Here is a 19,556-nt window from a genome sequence, read left to right on the forward strand (position 1 = left end):
TCTGCACGTCCAGCACGAACGCTGGTCCAACTGAGACGCCAGGTGGAAATGGCATGGCAAGCCGTTCCACAGGACTACATCCAGCATCTCTACGATCGTCTCCATGGGAGAATAGCAGCCTGCATTGCTGCGAAAGGTGGATATACACTGTACTAGTGGCGACATTGTGCATGCTCTGTTGCCTGTGTCTATGTGCCTGTGGTTCTGTCAGTGTGATCATGTGATGTATCTGACCCCAGGAATGTGTCAATAAAGTTTCCCCTTCCTGGGACAATGAATTCACGGTGTTCTTATTTCAATTTCCAGGAGTGTATAAGATGATGAGACAAAAGACTCATTTAGTGTCTACAAAAACCATTTGATGCCCAAAATTGATTTCCAAAAACGACTGAAATAAACATAATACGTCAGGGCTGTGAAGTTATTCACGCAACGCATGGTAGTCACGCAGCTTCAGTAAGGCCACTTGTGATTACACAAACGAATAAAGAGAGAAACGCCAGTCACTGACTTGATACTTGTCTTCAGAAAGAATTATATCTTCTGAAACCATCTTGAAAGTATATCTGCAAGGCAAAAACGTTAAGAGAGACAATGAGCAATAGAACATGAAACAAATAACTTGGTTGAGGTCCGCCGCCGGCCGGAGTGGCCGTGCAGTTCTAGGCGTTATAATCTGGAACCGCGCGACCGCTGCGGTCGCAGGTTCGAATCCTGCCTCGGGCATGGATGAGTGTGATGTCCTTAGATTAGTTAGGTTTAAGTAGTTCTAAGTTTTAGAGGGATGAAGACCTCAGAAGTTAAGTCCCAAAGTGCTCAGAGCCATTTGAAGCATTTTTGAGGTCCGCCTGGACTTGGGAGAATAAGCGCCACCAGAATAAATAAAACTGATCGCAAGCGTTACCAAAAAGATTTATCTGGGGTAGCATTGTTAATTCAAGCCAGCAAGAAGTTAATTCAAGGGGAATCCTAAGTCAATATTTTAGTTTTTAGCTGTGCCACTCGTACACTGGTTGAGTGACATTATCTTTCACCGAAATCACTGCCAGTACACACGCGAGAATTGAAAGCTCTTTCGGCGAAATGACAGCTCTTTCTGTTTACAGTGTCAATTAGACACGAAGTCTCACGCGAAAACTGCGAAAAATGGCAAGAATGATACTATATATGAAAATAACACTATTTTATATGGCAAGCAAATCAATATCTCACTGTAGTTACCTTTCATTTGTACACTGCACTGTCTAATGAAACACCGTCCTGCCTAAAACTGAAATATTATTAAATAACTGACGAAATAAAGTACAGATAGAATTACGTCGGTAGTTTCCAGACATAGAATTGATTAAGATTAATTGCAGGGCACAGTTCCTAGAACTGCTTTCATTATCACTGCTTGTTGTAGAAAGTCGTTAATTGAAATAATATTCGTGTCTCTGCTCAGTGCAGTAGTAGTGGTAGTTGTTGTTGTTGTTGCTCGTTGTCCTGAAAATAAACGGAATATGATTTCGCCGAGAGTTTTCCTGGGTTCTGAAAGCCTTTAAGAGCAATCTTCTTCTTGAAGTTAGTATTGCGGCATAATTCCTTCATTCAGTCAAGTCATCAATAACGCAGATTAGGTGTGCTCTTAAAATGACGTAAACAGGTATTAAGTGGACTTATTTGTAATGAAACACCACATAAAGTTACTCTGCTATATATTCTTCCCTTTTAAATAACCACAATATACTTCATGCGTACTTCATGAAACAGTAACAGTATAATCTACTGCAGTACGTCAGGGACGAGCTAGATTTCGAGTTCTGTCCATCACAGCTCACATCCAACTCTCCACTACTACTACTAGCCAGAGAAAACAGTAAACAAAGATGAATGAACTTCGCACCGATAACTCATAGAGTACAAGACATTCCGATTTTCAAACACAAGTAATGCTTCAGTAGAATTTTTGTATCAAATAATTACTATTTAATTAAGACTAAATAATCACTTAACTTTAGGTAGTCTTACATAATAAAAGAAGATGAATATACATGACATGAAAATTGTGGGTACCCAAACATCGAAATAAATCAGTGAATTTTCCCTTAGAAAATGTGCAGTACCGATTAAAAGGGCAAATGCGTATAATGTTGTACAATAGATTACAGTTGTTTCGCAATCTACTATACTCCAGAATCATACATTTGTGGTCTCGTTATAAGTGGAATTATACTTTCGCACTATGTGTAAAGAACAAGTGTGCCTTGGTGTTCGTCATGTATGTTAAGTTTCGTTCCAAGCTCCTGTACTGAATATGGGTCGTTGGCTTCCTCTGTCAATGTCCGATAAGTCAATAGGGAGCTTACACTTACAGCATATCCAGACAGTCCTGCAAAGATATCACTGCAATTAAACGACTTAAGAAGTGGTGTACTGCTCGGTGTGAACGTACCAAGACACAGTGTCCTCGATGCTTTTATCTTGAGCTGTGTGTCAATAGGTATATAATAAAGGGTGGAGAGAACACCTGATTCGTCTCAAGACTAGCGATGCTTAGTCGTCCCTGGCATGACTCACATCCGCCAGAGTGCAAATATTGGTCAATCAGGAGTCAACGGTCTAAAAGAAAGCGTTAAAATTTCTTGCGGACAATAGTTCCAGACACTAAGTGTTTTTATTTCGGTGTCATGGTTTATGATGGATAAGTACGTTTTGTGTTCAATATCCCGTTCACGTTGTTAAAGAAAGCATCCCACGAATCAACTGAAGTGATTTAGGGAAACCGTGGAAAGCTTCACAATTTCGAACAGTTGTGATGACTAGCTTCCGTAGAATACTGTAAGAGCGATGTTGTGTTGATGGTTGCAGACACAACATCGCTGGTACAGAATTCTACGGAAGCCAGTTCATAGATGTTGGCCAGTGAGAGGATCATGCATACGATTGATTGGAGTACAACCCCCCCCACCCCCCCTCTCCCTGCGTCAGTTAAGGCCCGAAGAGGGTGTACTGAGTCACCGAAACTGGTTTCAATATAATAAAATAACTTCAAAAAGACGGTTGCAAGTTTTTCTTTTTATTATGAATAGTTTAACAATATCATGATGTTTCTTTATGTGCTACAACGCATAACCCCTACCACCACTCCAAAACACATACAAGACGCCTGAATGTTTAATAAATTACTGAATGCATTATTTAACAACAAATACCCACTTTCTAAATAAAGGGCCTACATTTTTCCTTGCACTAATAATATGCGATGTTACACTGTTAAGAAAAATAATGGCATAAGGAATCCAATTTGTGAACCTATATCGCTATTTACATTATTTTGACTGATTGTCTCTCATTTTTTCAAGAAAATGCACAAAAATAATAGGCTGTGGAAGTAAGAAACACTGCAGTAAATAAAACTATAGCTATTTACTAAGCAGTGGTACTAGCACGTAACGCACCCAGCAGCCACTGCCGCTGCCTCGCGCACAGCTCTCAGCTATAGAGACTTCCGCATGAGAAGCACAACTTCTATGTACCCTGCGTATATGTTAAGCACCGAGCTGGGTGAATAACCGCCACTACCACAACACGTACACATTGGTTGCCAGTAACTTAAGAAAAAACGGCCTACACAAAACTGATAAATGGAGAATCAACGAGATAACACTCATACCACTTCTTACAAGACAATGCTCAGCAGCACAGTCCCCGCCTGGAGATAGAGAGGCTTATGCGCTACGAATAGCAGCCACTGAATGTAGTTTGCAGGCGACCTTAAAAAGTTCTGAAACTATGCTTACTACATGGATCATGTATTTTGTGAAACTCGTCTGTGAGCTCTTTGATTCGCCCATACAGTATTGTCTACAAAATATGTCGATATCTTGCATTAAACAAATGCTTTATTTAATAACAAATACATTCCTACATGTACTCATGATATCCCTCCACTGCAAATAAAACAATCAGGTTTAAAGTATTGGATGTTAAGAGTTACCACGAATCCTTCTCTCGTGGTTCTCATGTATCGTTAGAGCTCTGACAACGTCACGTCTACAGTGTCACTGAAGACGAAGCACAAATCGGCTAATATCAGAGTCAAGTTCAGTGGGTGATACTGCTGAGTGGAGAAGTCTGTAGATGCGATATTACTACTGTATTTTGTATGGTGGTAAACGCAGTACTTCGTTTGGAGGATGTGTATAATCCCTGCGTATAATGATTTCCCCTTATAGTTCGCATTCTACTGGGTATTTTTTTAGGAAACATACGTTTCAAAGAGGTTGCCCGATAATTGAATTCAACTCCATCATATATTAAACCAACATGGTAAACGTAATGTATTTTTATGTAACACACAATGAAAAACGCACTTGAAAATTTGATTCATTTCTCAAAATCTGTTATGCAGTTGATAAATAATTATTGATTCGGTCGTTCCCGATGCGTAATCACGGATATTTAAGACAACATATTGAGGCTAGCGTAGCATGGTGAAACTGTGACATATTTTCACATCTAACGTTATTGGTTGTAGCGTTAGATCAGCACCTAACACAAATCCAAGACATCACGAACTGACCAATCACATTACGTGATTTATTTTTGGTCTGTAGCGTACGTATAAAGCCTAATTTCTTAGGAGTCATGATCGGAAGTGACATCATGAACATGTCACCAAATTATAAGTTCGTATTACTTTCCAGTAGACAAATTACAGAACTAGATATGTATGATTTAATAGGTAATGGCGTATGTCAGTAATAGAGCAGTGGGAACTCTGGCTAAAATCGCTGACATTAGCAATCAACATCAGTATGACAGGAATCGATGACATCAGCGTCAGCATTCTCAGAAGTTCCATTTCCTCTGTAGTAAAGTCTCAGAATACATTATTTTATATTAGTACACCGACAGTAAAAATTTATGTAATCGATATTCACGTTAAAAAACTAAAAATGTAGACAGAGAGATAACAGTTTACATTAGACGCATATCGTTTACGTGAGGCTGTTACAATATTCCATTAGAACACTCATTTTAAAATTAACTATTTACACTTTGTAGCAAGAGTGTATTTGTTTAATTAAATAATTAATAATGTATTACTGTAAAACGTTAAACATTAAAACTATAGGACAATGAGAGGTGCTCACAGGCCATCAGCTATCGTTTCCAGGTGGCTCTGTTGATTCAGCAGCGACTTCCATAACTCACTCTGAACCGACAATATGATGTGCGTGGTGTTGGTGCTGTCCCTCCAATGTGCGTTCTCTCTCCTCCAAAACCAGTCAATTGTATGTGTGTCGAAAACACTAAATTTCTCACTACTGATACTGTTGCAGTGAACAACAACAAAAAAAGGCTTAAATTTAGGAAAATGTCGATCAATGATATTAGTTATTAATCTGTCACGTAGATAAAATGTGTGCTACTCACGTTGTGCCCAGATCACTTTTATCGCCTGTCACCGAACTTCTCATGATTTCATCTGTGGTAGTAGTGTCAATACATGATTCATGCGTATCGCTCTTCGTTTATGGAATCATTCAACTTTATATTGCTTTCAAATGTGTTTTTACGATTCCAAATACATAGGACTTGCTGCTATTATGCATTGAGAGAGAACACTAGGCATTCAGAAGCCAAATGAAGGTTATCTTACCCAGATCAAACTCCACAGCAATAAATCGACTCTAGGTAAGAATACTTTTTCACCTCATATTCCTGCGTCTAGAAATAGTGGTTTACCAAAGGAATGGAGGCATACCAGTTTACACCACAACAGAATCTTATAGCTGTAAATGTATTGTAAATATTTGCTAAGTATTTTAAAAACTACATATCACACCTTCTGTATAACACTTGTGCCATAAGTGTTAAGACTGTATCCAATTTTATAGCTATAATTTGGACTGGAAATAATGTTACTGCTTCCTCATGCGCACATAACTAGTGGGAATCTGACTATTATTTCGTCTTCTCACCCTGTCTCTAGAATGCACTGTCTTTCCACCATTAGAGCATACATAGTGCCACCCCTTTTCGTATATATAGTCATTACTTTAAAGACATACAGCCCTTATCTGACGCACATTGTGATTACTCCATCTGTACAATGCTTTTTATTTCTAAGCGTATGTGTGACATCGTGTCCCTCGCAGATTTTGACTACTCCCTCTGTATAAATAACAAACCCGATATTTTTTCAAAAGGTCTACGAGCTCTCTCGACGTTTGGCACACATTTCTGTCCTTTTGGAGATGTGATTCTACAAGGAGCGATCAAAACGTTTCCATTTCAGGACGTTGCTGCAGCGTACGAGCAGTGTGGCGCTATCCAGATGTGGGTATATAAGCACCAGCATGTAGGTAATGGATTAGTGTGGTGTTCTTGTCTTTCCAACGTGTGTGGTAAATGCGGAACTGTGAACTATGGCGACATTATTACCAAATGCGTCAAAACAGGAGCAGCGCGCTGCTATTCTTTTCTTGATTGCCGAAGGGCAAACACGGTAGACATCTATCAGAAATGAAAAATGGGTAGAGGTAGCATGTTCGTCTAAAACCAGGATCTTGCAATGGTGCGTCAAATTCTGTACTGGAACGCATGTCCCCATATCGCAAATGTGGTGACGCAGAAATTATACCAACTCAAGGGGATGATACTCGAGCACATTGCCCCCCTGTAGTCCCGATCTCTTCCCATGAGATTATTATACATTCGGTCCCTTAAAAAAGGCCTTGAAGGGTCGGCGATTCCTGTGAACCGAGGGTTCAGTTATGACATTCTTCACGCTGAAGCGCACAGTGTTTTAGCAAACAAGTATCTCCGACCTGGTGCATCGGTGGGATGACTGCCTCAGTGCTCACGGCGACCCTTCCTGATTGGCATACTAATTCTGGACAGTACAGCCTTTGAACGGAAACTTTTTGATCGCCTCCGATAACATTTCTGTCCCTTGGCACAAAAACTGGTAGGTTTCTAGGAAAGTATCCAAGAGATCTTCAGGCACTTTGATATATTAGTACCAATATACCATAGATTTCGACTACTCCCTGCGTATAAGTACAGATGTCCTGTATTGCCATTTCATATCTGGATTGTGCAACATTTTCCACATTTCTTCCTTTTTCCATATTGTCAATTTTTCCATATTTTTCTGTATTTTTCACATTTTCTATACAGTGTCTCAACCCAGGCAGAATTTCTAGAAACTACTGAACGAGGTGTCCCAGTGGTTATCACACTGGACTCGCATTTGAGAGGATGAGAGTTCAAACTCGCGTTTGGCCATCCATATTTAGGTTTTCTGTGATTTTTCTAAATTGCTCCAGGCAAATACCAGGATGGTTCCCTTGAAAGGGCATGGCCGATTACCTTCCCGTTCCTTGACACAATAGTAGCGTGTGTTCTGCCATTAAAGACCTCGATGTCGACGGGACATTAAAGCCAATCTTTCTTCCTTCCTATTGATATCTGTACAGTATACTTCTTCCAGATGTCAGCCCACGTAATACTAACTGCCAAACTCTCTCTCTCTCTCTCTCTCTCTCTCTGTCTCTCTCTCTCTCGTGTGTGTGTATGATTAAGCACACACACCCAGACTGTTGTGGATGTGGAGTGCTGACTAACCTGTTATAAAGAGAGAAACAGAGAGAGAGAGAGAGAGAGAGAGAGAGGGGGGGGGGGGAGAGAGACAGAGAGCTCAGTTACTCTATTTCGTGAGCAGATTTCTCGTGGGGACCCCAGTACCTGTCCCTCCAGAGCTTACATCGGGCGTATCCACAAAATAGTGTAACCGGGCTAGAAGTATAAAACTGGATTGCAAGTCCAGTCATATTTAGAGGGTTTGGCGGTTAGATCACGTGACTAGAAGTGTAGCCATCTTCGTCTTCGCCCAAAGGCTTTTGCTATTGGTACAAATAATAATCACCAACAAAAATCATTTGCTATTGATAGACATTATGATCATATTGCTATGCTAAAACACATTCCAGTGTATATCCCGCACATAGAAAAATACTGAAACAGACTGATGTGGGATGTAAACCAGCGTCTTCTAGGGAATTGAAGTGAAGTACACATATTCCAGAGAATCAGGCCCAATAAGGGGTTATAAAAACTACATTGTGCATGTCTATAGTTTTCGTTATTTAATGTGCAAATCGATTACATGAACTACCAAACAGCTATACTGACAGTCCAAATGTCGACTATGTCTTGGTGGAATTCCATGTCGCACATCTGGATGACTGTCTATTCATAAACAAATGACATTTCAAAATCAATGTGCAAACCATATGCGTTACAAGAATGTTGATTTAACAGAATATTTTTTAAATGGTGGGAGGAAGTGTATGACTGGCTATTTATCTATGTTGAAATCGATTCATCAGCCAAGTTACTGAGCTCATACACTTAATATTGAACCAAGACTGAGTAAGATGATGATACAGCGAAACATATTTGTTATTTATGGTTATCAATTGCAACCACGACTGGAAAATGCTCCACCTTCCCTAGCGTTAAGAATATGGAAACATGCAATAAGAGTCTTCTCCTTCATGACGGTAAATGTGGGAATGCAAATAATAGCTCCACATCTATGAAACAAAGGAGAGGCCTGTCTGTCTTGTTGGCAAAGATATAGAAAAAGTTTCGTCTTCCTGATATATAAAGGAACCAATCTACCGAGAAGACGTAAGCCATTACCTTTTAAATCATGCATATTTAGTTCCGTGATTTGTCTACTAGGAAGTAATGTGAGCTTATAAGTTGGTCACGTGATTATGACATCACTTCCAGTCATGGCTCCTATGAAGTTAGAATACATGTTGAAACCATGGAAAAAATTTCGTAGCATGATTTGTGTGGTAGGTGCTGCTAGCCTTACCGCCCTAAAACTACAAACATGAAACATGAGAAACAGGAAAGGAGGATACGTGATAAATCTAGCTGACCAGAACATTAAAACTGATAATTTTATTGTTGTAGGGGGAAAGCACATGGAATGTGAAGAAGAGCATGGCTGTATATTAAGACAGTTCACCAGTCATTACAAATTACCTGCCTGATAAGCATAACAGTATGCGTTCCAATCTAGAAGTGACGCATCGCCCAACGTGTACCTGTCTGGGTCGACCGAATCTATAACTTTTTATCACTGGCATACTACGTTTCGGGAATTGGTTCGAATTTTCAGGTGCTTTAGTCAAAGATGTGTAACATATAACGATCTAAGAATCAAAAGGGAATGTGAAGGATTTCTTGATTCTCCTTGTATGGCAGAAAAATTAATAGGGAGAGCAAGTTCAAGAAGTTTAAGGACGGGATGGAGACAGATTTGTATAGATATGAAAAGTACACACTGAATGATAAAAGCAATGTTAGGAATATGGAAAATCTAGTGCAGTCAGAGTCTGCATAACGGTAAACCTGACAAGAGGAGGCCACAACGTTTGGAACGCGGATTCACTGGAAACTTCGTACACACGTAGTACTCCGTGAGAACAACAAAATGTGTTAAGCAGTAGCGCGTACTTCTCAAGCGTTGTTGAGAAAATCGCAAGATAATTTCGGTCGACAAATATATACCTGCGCGTGGCCATTTTTACCGCAAAGCGGTAAAAATCGGGTGAACTTTTATTAAAGTTACAATGTTATTTGGCAGCCTACAAATTTTTATTTTCACAAATAATATAAGAGTCATAACTTTATGTTTTCCATGTTTTGACGAAAAATACCATCCTGCAACTTGTACTCGTAATGTCGAAAGCGACGATTAATTGTATATCTTTCGAAAGCCGCGTGTGCCGGTGAAAACTTGCAGATAACAGGTAGTTTCGGGCACCTTCCAGGTATAAGGGATTTCTCAAATCACGGACAAGCATACATTTTCAGTATCACTTTCTGCGTTTGGTCGTTTATTAGTCGATAGTTATGAATATTATATTACACTCCTGGAAATGGAAAAAAGAACACATCGACACCGGTGTGTCAGACCCACCATACTTGCTCCGGACACTGCGAGAGGGCTGTACAAGCAATGATCACACGCACGGCACAGCGGACACACCAGGAACCGCGGTGTTGGCCGTCGAATGGCGCTAGCTGTGCAGCATTTGTGCACCGCCGCCGTCAGTGTCAGCCAGTTTGCCGTGGCATACGGAGCTCCATCGCAGTCTTTAACACTGGTAGCATGCCGCGACAGCGTGGACGTGAACCGTATGTGCAGTTGACGGACTTTGAGCGAGGGCGTATAGTGGGCATGCGGGAGGCCGGGTGGACGTACCGCCGAATTGCTCAACGCGTGGGGCGTGAGGTCTCCACAGTACATCGATGTTGTCGCCAGTGGTCGGCGGAAGGTGCACGTGCCCGTCGACCTGGGACCGGACCGCAGCGACGCACGGATGCACGCCAAGACCGTAGGATCCTACGCAGTGCCGTAGGGGACCGCACCGCCACTTCCCAGCAAATTAGGGACACTGTTGCTCCTGGGGTATCGGCGAGGACCATTCGCAACCGTCCCCATGAAGCTGGGCTACGGTCCCGCACACCGTAAGGCCGTCTTCCGCTCACGCCCCAATATCGTGCAGCCCGCCTCCAGTGGTGTCGCTACAGGCATGAATGGACGGACGAATGGAGACGTGTCGTCTTCAGCGATGAAAGTCGCTTCTGCCTTGATGCCAATGATGGTCGTATGCGTGTTTGGCGCCGTGCAGGTGAGCGCTACAAACAGGACTGCATATGACCGAGGCACACAGGGCCAACACCCGGCATCATGGTGTGGGGAGCGATCTCCTACACTGGCCGTACACCTCTGGTGATCGTCGAGGGGACACTGAATAGTGCACGGTATATCCAAACCGTCATCGAACCCATCGTTCTACCATTCCTAGACCGGCAAGGGAACTTGCTGTTCCAACAGGACAATGCACGTCCGCATGTATCCCGTGCCACACAACGTGCTCTAGAAGGTGTAAGTCAACTACCCTGGCCAGCAAGATCTCCGGATCTGTCCCCCATTGAGCATGTTTGGGACTGGATGAAGCGTCGTCTCACGCGGTCTGCACGTCCAGCACGAACGCTGGTCCAACTGAGGCGCCAGGTGGAAATGGCATGGCAAGCCGTTCCACAGGACTACATCCAGCATCTGTACGATCGTCTCCATGGGAGAATAGCAGCCTGCATTGCAGCGAAGGGTGGATATACACTGTACTAGTGCCGACATTGTGCATGCTCTGTTGCCTGTGTCTATGTGTCTGTGGTTCTGTCAGTGTGATCATGTGATGTATCTGACCCCAGGAATGTGTCAATAAAGTTTCCCCTTCCTGGGACAATGAATTCACGGTGTTCTTATTTCAATTTCCAGGAGTGTATTTGTGATAATAAAAATTTGAAGACAGCCATATAACATTATAAATTTAATAAAAGTTCATCCGATTAGATATTTTTTCCTCATTATATCAATTGTAATATAAATAGTAAAGAAAATGACTGTGTTGAAAATAATAAAAGAAACTGACGAACGGGATACGATCCATCGATTACGGGGCTTGAACGATAACCACTCGGCTGCCGTCGCTTCACGCTAAATATGGCCACTCGCAGGTATACATATTTGACGACCGAAATTATCTTGCGATTTTCTCAATAACACTTGTAAAGTACGCGTTACTGCTTACTACGAGTGTACGAAGTTTGCAGTAAATCCGTAGCCTCACCTCGTGAGATTGCTCAGAGCGTTTCTACTACATTTTATCAGAACTTCTTGTTTTGGGAATGCCGAGTGTGGGAGGATGTGAGAACTTAGTACCTGCTATTGCGTGTGTCATAGAATTTCGATGCAGAGATGACAAAGTTCCTTATGTAGCAATTGCTTGTGGAGCAAATGACATGAGAATCTTTGAAGCACAGAATCTACCATCATCATTAAAATTCATCTGAAAGCGCAACTTCATTGTGTATCTAGCTCACGACGAAAGTTTGTTGTAATGAAAGAAGAATAAAAACTATCTGTTTCAGTCACAGTTGTGAAATGTTTCATATGGTCACGACCTATTCGGCTGCTAGAAGCCACATTCACATCTGTATTAGTTGTTTTCTGAGGAATCAATCACATTAGTCACCAAGATGGTTGCCACAACAATAAAAGTGAAAGGTCATATCTCTGTCTTCATAAAGAGAAAGTAGCTGCAAAACCAACAATGTTCCAGCCTGGCATTCATTCCATTCCACCAAAAGGAACTCAGAGCTGATAGTTACGGAGGTTTGATGGACTTTCTTAACACTGATCCTGAACGAAGAGGAGTTCTTCTTCCTACAACTTATACTGGCAACTCCCATAGTATGCTTCAAAATTATCAGGATGCTATGGCCATTATTGCCCTCCTAGCTAAGCCTGATCTGTTTCTTACAATTACTTGCAACCCCCAGTGCACTGAAATTACCTCTCAACCGAAACCATGTGAAAGGGTTGAATATAGACCTGAGTTAGTTTCTGGGGTCTTCATCTAAAACTGCAAGAGGTGGTGGACGATCTTTTAAAATAACAAGTACTAGGCGTTGTCATTGGTTATTCTTGTGTTACTGAACTTTAAAAAATAGGTCTCCTTCATTCACACATTCTGCGCATTCCGTCAGATGAAGATGAATTACGATCAGTTGAGGATGTAGACTCTAATTTGTGTAGAAGTTCCAACTAACGAAACAGACCCTGAACTCTTTGAAGTTATTCAGGAATCCACAGTACATGCATCTTGCGATACTATCATTCCAGTCCACTCACGCAGGAACAAAAATGTATCTAAAAGTGACCAAAAGGCTTTCAGGAGCAAACTAATTTAAATGTTAATGGCTACGTGCTTATAGACGACGCAATAATAACGACACGTCGACAGTTCCATCACTTATCAGTGATAGTCCGTGATTGTACCATACTGCAGATTTATCAGTAGAAAACTCCTGCCTCATATCAGTCTTGAGCCTTGTTCTTTAATCAAACAGTTAAATATTTGCACAAATCCGTATACAAAGGACATGACTGCGCGGCGTTACGATAGCGTTCAGGCTCAGCGTTGGGGGAGTGGACGTTTACTTGAGCTGTCGTTATGTGGGTCTATCAGAGGTTATGTGACGTTAACACGAACGCTGACTTTTTACCGATCTTGTATGATCGAGCGGCTGCCTGTCATTTTACTGAGAGAGCACTTGGTGTACTTTCAGGTGGGATACGAAGCTGCTGCTGACCTCCAGAGGGACTCCAAACTCACGGCATTTTTAAATTGTGTAGTGATAATATCACCGCCCGCAAGTACCTTTACCACGAAATTCCAGAACATTTTCTGTGGAAAAAAGGATCCTGGATTATGCGCAAGAAAAACAACAAGTGCTCTGGACGCATCTAAACTGTCAATCCACGCGACACCAATAGGTATTGCGTATGACTTACTACTTCTTCAGGTCAAAGGACCGCAGTCGTTTGAAGATCTATGCATAGAAAACTGGGGAACTCACTTCTCCAAGGTGTAGAAAAATTATGTCTAGTCACTAATACGCCGACAATGCTTTGTAAGGTGATTGTTTTATGCAGCGTGGTAAGCTCGATTTTTCATGAATTGAACATACCTTAATCCTTCCAACCACTTCGTCGAATTGTTGTCCTTTAACCAAGAACTTATCATATTTTCAATGCCTTAGTTGGCACGTTCAACAGATCACTGAATTTGACTGTGCACAATTTTCAGTTCTGACCAAAGATTTGCAAGTTCACTTATAACATTGTTAACAAATTCTCTGCTATTTTCACGCCGAAGATTGCACAGCGTCCCTACAGTCAGGAGTATATCATTCAAATGATAAGCCACTTCTTCAGCCTTCTTTGATGTTAACGCACGAAGGAGAACAAATTTTGTGAGATGGTTGGTAAACTAGAATGAATTTTAACTTTCTGTCTGGTTGTATTTAGAAATTAGTCAAGTCGACTTGGCATCTGCTATTCATTTCCGAATGGAGAATTGGCTTTGAAACTAGCCCTCTTTTGTTTTTTGTCTTCTTTTGTTGACAAACATCACACATTGATAAATAGAGGCATATCATTTCCTTTGTGATATTGGCATATTTTTTTGATGTCTCGGTTAACATCCTATCGCGACCAACATGACCCATAACTACGTGAGCTGCGCCAGTCCCATCATAACGTTCATCAGGTGGAACAAAATATTTTATATTCCCTTCACTCGGTGGAATGAGTTTTTTCACATCAACAGTTTTCAAAACAGCAAATCGTTTCAGTCTTCTTTTTTGTAATGACGTTCGTTTTTCCAACTTTTCCGCGTCTTCTACTTGCTTAACCAAATCCGCATATTCGTCTCCTAATAACACATTATAATGAGAAGACTTTTTGTTTTCACTCTGCAAAATTTCCTCCAGAAACTTTTCTCTCCACAGCTTTTGATTTTCTTGTCTACGAAGGCTCGTCCATGATGAAACGCTTCACAATAATTATACTCGGATTATAATAAAATCTTTTAAACGCAACCAGCAACTTTACACGCTCACTCATCCATGCAAAATACCGTTCAAAACAAAGAACAGTGCGAGCGAACTGCGGTTGAGAGGCGCGAGGGGCGAGCCAGAGATGATTCGGGGATTCCCCGTTCGTATAGGCAGCGACATGTGTGTCGACTAGGCAAAATTAATTCAGACTGAGACGTATCAGTTTATCCTAAAGCATGTAAATTCTAACGAGGACAAACAGATTCGACCTAGACTAAACTGCTTTATCTTATCGGTAACAGGATGAACGAGTTTGGCCTAGGCGAAACCAGTTCATCCCAAAATCGGGTTTTGCCGGAAACATATACAACACCACTTGCAATAGGAACGAGGTCCAGCAGGTGTGAGAAAAGGTTTGAGAGAGCAAAAGTACTTCGGACTGTCCTAGAACTTCAGGAATCCAGATATTGTCTCAAAAGCTCTTGTTCAAAGAAATAGTTAATTTTGTCTAACGATAACTGTATGATTTATGTCATAGAGTTAGCTGTTTCAGATTATGATGAGTGTGGAAATGTCACTTATTGTAATAAAGTCGGGTTTACAAGCTTTAAGGACTGCCTCATCTCTAATATCGTGTATCATAGTATTTGCAGTATTGTGGTGTTAATTTACATCTGGACTGAATGCGACAAAGACCTGCGTTCTCTATAGGTCTCGTGTGGAGTCCATTTTGTATTCTCAAACGACTGCCCAGGGGACGTGCAAGACAGTTACGTTATGTGATCTGCATGGAAATCAGGCGGAAGGCAATTCAGGTCGTTCGGATACTTTTGCACAAAATAATACATTGAGATGTACTGTATAACGTGATACACTATGTGATCAAAAGTATCCGGACACCTGGCTGCAAATGACTTACAAGTTCGTGCCGCTCTCCATCCGTAATGCTGGAACTCAATATGGTGTTGGCCTATCCTTAGCTTTGATGACAGCTTCTATTCTCGCAAGCATACGTTTAATCAGGTGTTGGAAGGTTTCTTGGGGAATGGCAGCCCATTCTTCAAGAAGTGCTACACTGAGGAGAGGTATCGATGTCGATCGGTGACGCCTGGCACGAAGTCGGCGTTCCAAAACATCCCAAAAAGTGTCCTATAGGATAAGGTCAGGACACTGTGCAGGCCAGTCCATTACAGGGATGTTACTGTCGTGTAACAATTCCGCCACAGGACGTGCATTACGAGCAGGTGCTCGATCGTGTTGAAAGAGACAATCGCCATCCCGCTTTCTACGACGCACTACATATATGGTGAGTCTGAGGGCTCCCGTTTAATTTCAGAGGTACTATAATCATCAGCAATTTCAGATATGAGACAGAGCTCTTTGTGGCAGCATATCCTCGTCCTTAGCCAATGGAAAAACTCGATTTAGAATTGTTTAACTTGTTAAAACTTACCGAATGGCTTCAGACAAAATCGAGAAAATGGTGATATAATATTCAGCGCTAGACAAGTTTCATACAAGTCCCATGACCGACTAAAGCACTGAAAGTTATTTAAACACAAAACTGTGAACTGTACGGTAAAGCGAGCTACTTGTGACAGCTTGTCACCGATCGCAGAAACAGATTGTAATGTGGGTAGAGAACTATTAAGTGTTACTGACCGCTGGAAATAAAGTCTCCGCTACGAGCATCCTTGAGCTCTAAGACGGAGAAGACAGTGTGGTCTAAGCCAGCTCAGAAAACGATCTCTAGACCACCTTGAAACCTGTCTTCATTTTCCGAGTCTCAACACAAAATATAAACTCATGATAGACTTATAGGGACCTAAGTGCAACATATTGCACTCTCTTTCGCCTCTGTGTCAGAAACGCATCATGAGACAGGCTTCACGGTCGGAGCTGGTCGAGCAAACTCACATTTCATATAATGACGTCTCAGATATGCTCGACAGAATTGAAGGCAAATGATTTGGGTGACCGCACGAGCACCACCATATTTGTATGTTGGTTTGGAAATGATTCTGACACAGTTCGAGAGCTATGGGATCGTGGACGCACATTTTGAAGTTAGAAGTCCCCAGATAGTAACTGAACAGACGAGTGTAGATTCTCGAAGAGTAGCTTCCTGTATTGTTTGCCGGTAAGAGACGATGGTAAACGTATCAGGACACTAGTTCATCCCATTTCAACATCCCGCGTACGATAGCACCTCGACCAACTGCCATTTTATCTGGCAGAACGCATCATCTCATTTGGTTTTCGATGTCTCCCTGTACTCGTAGCGTGCCATCAGAGTAGACCGACATGTATCGTGAATCGTCACTATTGCCTACTTTTTCATGCTTCTAAGCTCCAAAGTGAGTCGTCTTGCACCAATCCTAATCACTGCACCCTGTGAGGAGCGTTGAGCAGAGGCAGACTTCGGCGACGATGGTTTCTGTATCCTCTAGCTTGAAGATGGTTGTGGGCGGCAAGTGAATTCTCTAGCAGCGGTTTTATCAAAGACTGGGTACTCCTGACACATCCTTGATAACTGACAAGTGAAAAGTCCAGTGCTTCAACGATCTCGGTGATGGAGTTTACTGTGCGTTGGGCAATCATGATCTCGACCCCATCAGTTAAAGTCGTACTGCGCTTCTTGCCCACACTGTATTTGACTGTGACGCCGATGGCCAGTACGAATTCAGGCAACACACCAGTCATTAGACATAATTAACTATTTAATTCACCACAGAAGAGTGTTTCCCCTCTAACACAGAAACTATGTTTGTTTCAATCGCTCACGAGAGTGTGAGTCATCGGCGCCGGTGGCCGTTCTTAAATGAACTTTCAAGAATCCGAACCCTTGGCTGGAAAGTGTTAACACTGTCTATTAACAATATAAGGACGTGCCTTCTCGAACGAACCATCTTTGTGTTTGGCTTACGTCTAATTTTTCAGCAGCCCCCTGTAGCAGTGCTGACGTTAAGTGATGTGTAGATAACGTTCAGCCAGACTATCCCAGTTGTCTATCGTCACCTTCAGAGCACCAACTGTCTTCTTGCTCCCAACTATACAATTGTCCGATGCAAACAAATGGCAGCACCGCCGTTTTGTATGTCAGCTTTGAACAGAAGTACAACTTTCACGTTATGTGTTTCATTTCCTCAAGTTCTTGGTACTCTTGTAACTTGTTTTCAAATTTTCTGTTACACGTCCATTTTAATCATCGCCATTGGTATCGACAACGACTTCACGAGAGAACTCAACAGTTTCTTCAGAAATTGCATAACCATGTTCTACCGGAATTATCCAATCTCGATTAGCCTATGGCAGTTATCAGCACAAGTGTAATAATACTTTGTATTGCGGTTACATAGATATTTATGCAAACATAATATGTTTATTCGATTCTTGAAGTACCGATTTAGCTGGTGACACAAATCAAAATAATAGGTTTCTTTTCTTTTTCTTTCATAGTACTGTCGGATACTTACGGTACACATTGTAAATGAATTCTCGTAGTTTTGGCGACACTGACAGCGAACGCTGTTTTCAGATGCTATTTAAGGAGAACATGGAACTATAATGGTTTTGGTGAAGTTTACCAATGAAATCAGGCCATTAATTTACTTGTTCGTTCTAACCTTTCTCGCTGGCACCACATGCACTGGTAATTAATCTCACAGTGAATATCATACTAGCAGGTTATAAATAGAAACAAATATATATGTTCGTGGCAGCTCGAAAGAAACGCGCCGAGTTAATTAATTTGTGTACCGAAAATCCGTCGTAATTATTAAGCTACACAGCACTCACTTTGAAGCTCAGTATGGGGAACAATTCTGGTGTGGGGTTCCTTAGTGTAAGGCTGACCACTTCTTAGACAGTGTCTCTGACATTTCGTGAACTACTTTAGCACATACAACAGAAAAAAGCACAAATATAACAGCCACTTGTAGTTACTATAAAGTATTTTGCTAGAACAAAGGTAAACATCCTCATTGGCTATCAGCACAACGTTTTGTATGTAGGTGGGTATACTGTGATGATAAATGTATACTACTGATAGTTGTCAGACGTGTGTGTTTTTCTCAATTCAGGATCAATAAGAACAACTCCTTTTGAAGCTAAATATGTACTTTATCGTGAGCTTCTTAACCTAATTTCAACAGAAAGTGTAGTTGAGTTTGGTAAGGAGTAAAAAAGAATTAAGTAAAGAAATTTCAAGCATGCAGCTTGTTTCAGTTGATAACAGTATACAAATTCAACAAAATGATACTTCACTGGCGTAGTTACAATCTTCGGGAAAGGATTTAGAATATTCCCATTATATTAGCAGAGTAAATCAACTGAAACTGGCTACAAGGAAGAAATTTCATTAATTTATTATTTGTTGCGCTCTGAAATCATCGAAGTTCACAAATGACGAAATTCTTTGCTAGCAAAAATTCAGTTCACTACATAGATTTTGGCCATTTTTGTTACTAAAGTGACCGTTACAGAAAATTTCGATTTAAGATACACTAAATTAAAATCGTTTACCTTTTTGTCATTACTGCAACACGTGCCTTTATGGGCATCAAACGTTTAGAAATGGACAGATAATTTGTGTACGCCGGGCCTTACCTGTTTGCATGGTGAAGATGATGAAAGACGAAGTGAGAAGCCAGTTAGCGTCCTCCTTAGTCAGGTCGTATATGCCGGGAATGCCCGCGTGGCTAGAGTTGCTCCGATGAGCTCGATTGACAAAATCACAAGGTGTCTCATTCGCCTCCATTGTATGTATAGAAAAGAGAGAGAAATAAATGTCACGACAAGTTTATCTTATATGTTTTAACTTAGATATCCTAATTAGGAACAGTGCTACTGGGATGAGCTAATTTCATTTATGCTGCTGAACGTGTATGTGGCACGCCTGGTATGAAACTGTTGTCAGGGTGGTTGGATGCAAGTGTCTTACGTGGGCTCTTTCAAACGTAAATCTGTTACAACTTCCCTTTGAGACTGTCAGATCAATGACTCTCGCTTTAGGGGTAACGACAGGCTGTTCCGACAAACAGGGTTTCCCGTAAAAATTTAATTTGTTTACTTGC

General features: G+C 41.3%; 1 protein-coding gene across 1 annotated transcript in view; it reads right to left on the reverse strand.

Annotated features, from left to right (window-relative positions):
* LOC126297964 (putative ammonium transporter 3) overlaps positions 1-19,240 on the reverse strand; it is a 259,770-nt gene extending 240,530 nt beyond the window's left edge. Inside the window, exon 1 of the mRNA XM_049989281.1 lies at positions 19,090-19,240. Within this exon, the coding sequence (XP_049845238.1) occupies positions 19,090-19,240 (151 nt within the window). The remainder of the gene's footprint in view (positions 1-19,089) is intronic.
* Positions 19,241-19,556: the final 316 nt, after the last annotated feature.

This window comes from Schistocerca gregaria, chromosome X (assembly GCF_023897955.1).
Source record: "Schistocerca gregaria isolate iqSchGreg1 chromosome X, iqSchGreg1.2, whole genome shotgun sequence".
NCBI lineage: Eukaryota > Metazoa > Arthropoda > Insecta > Orthoptera > Acrididae > Schistocerca > Schistocerca gregaria.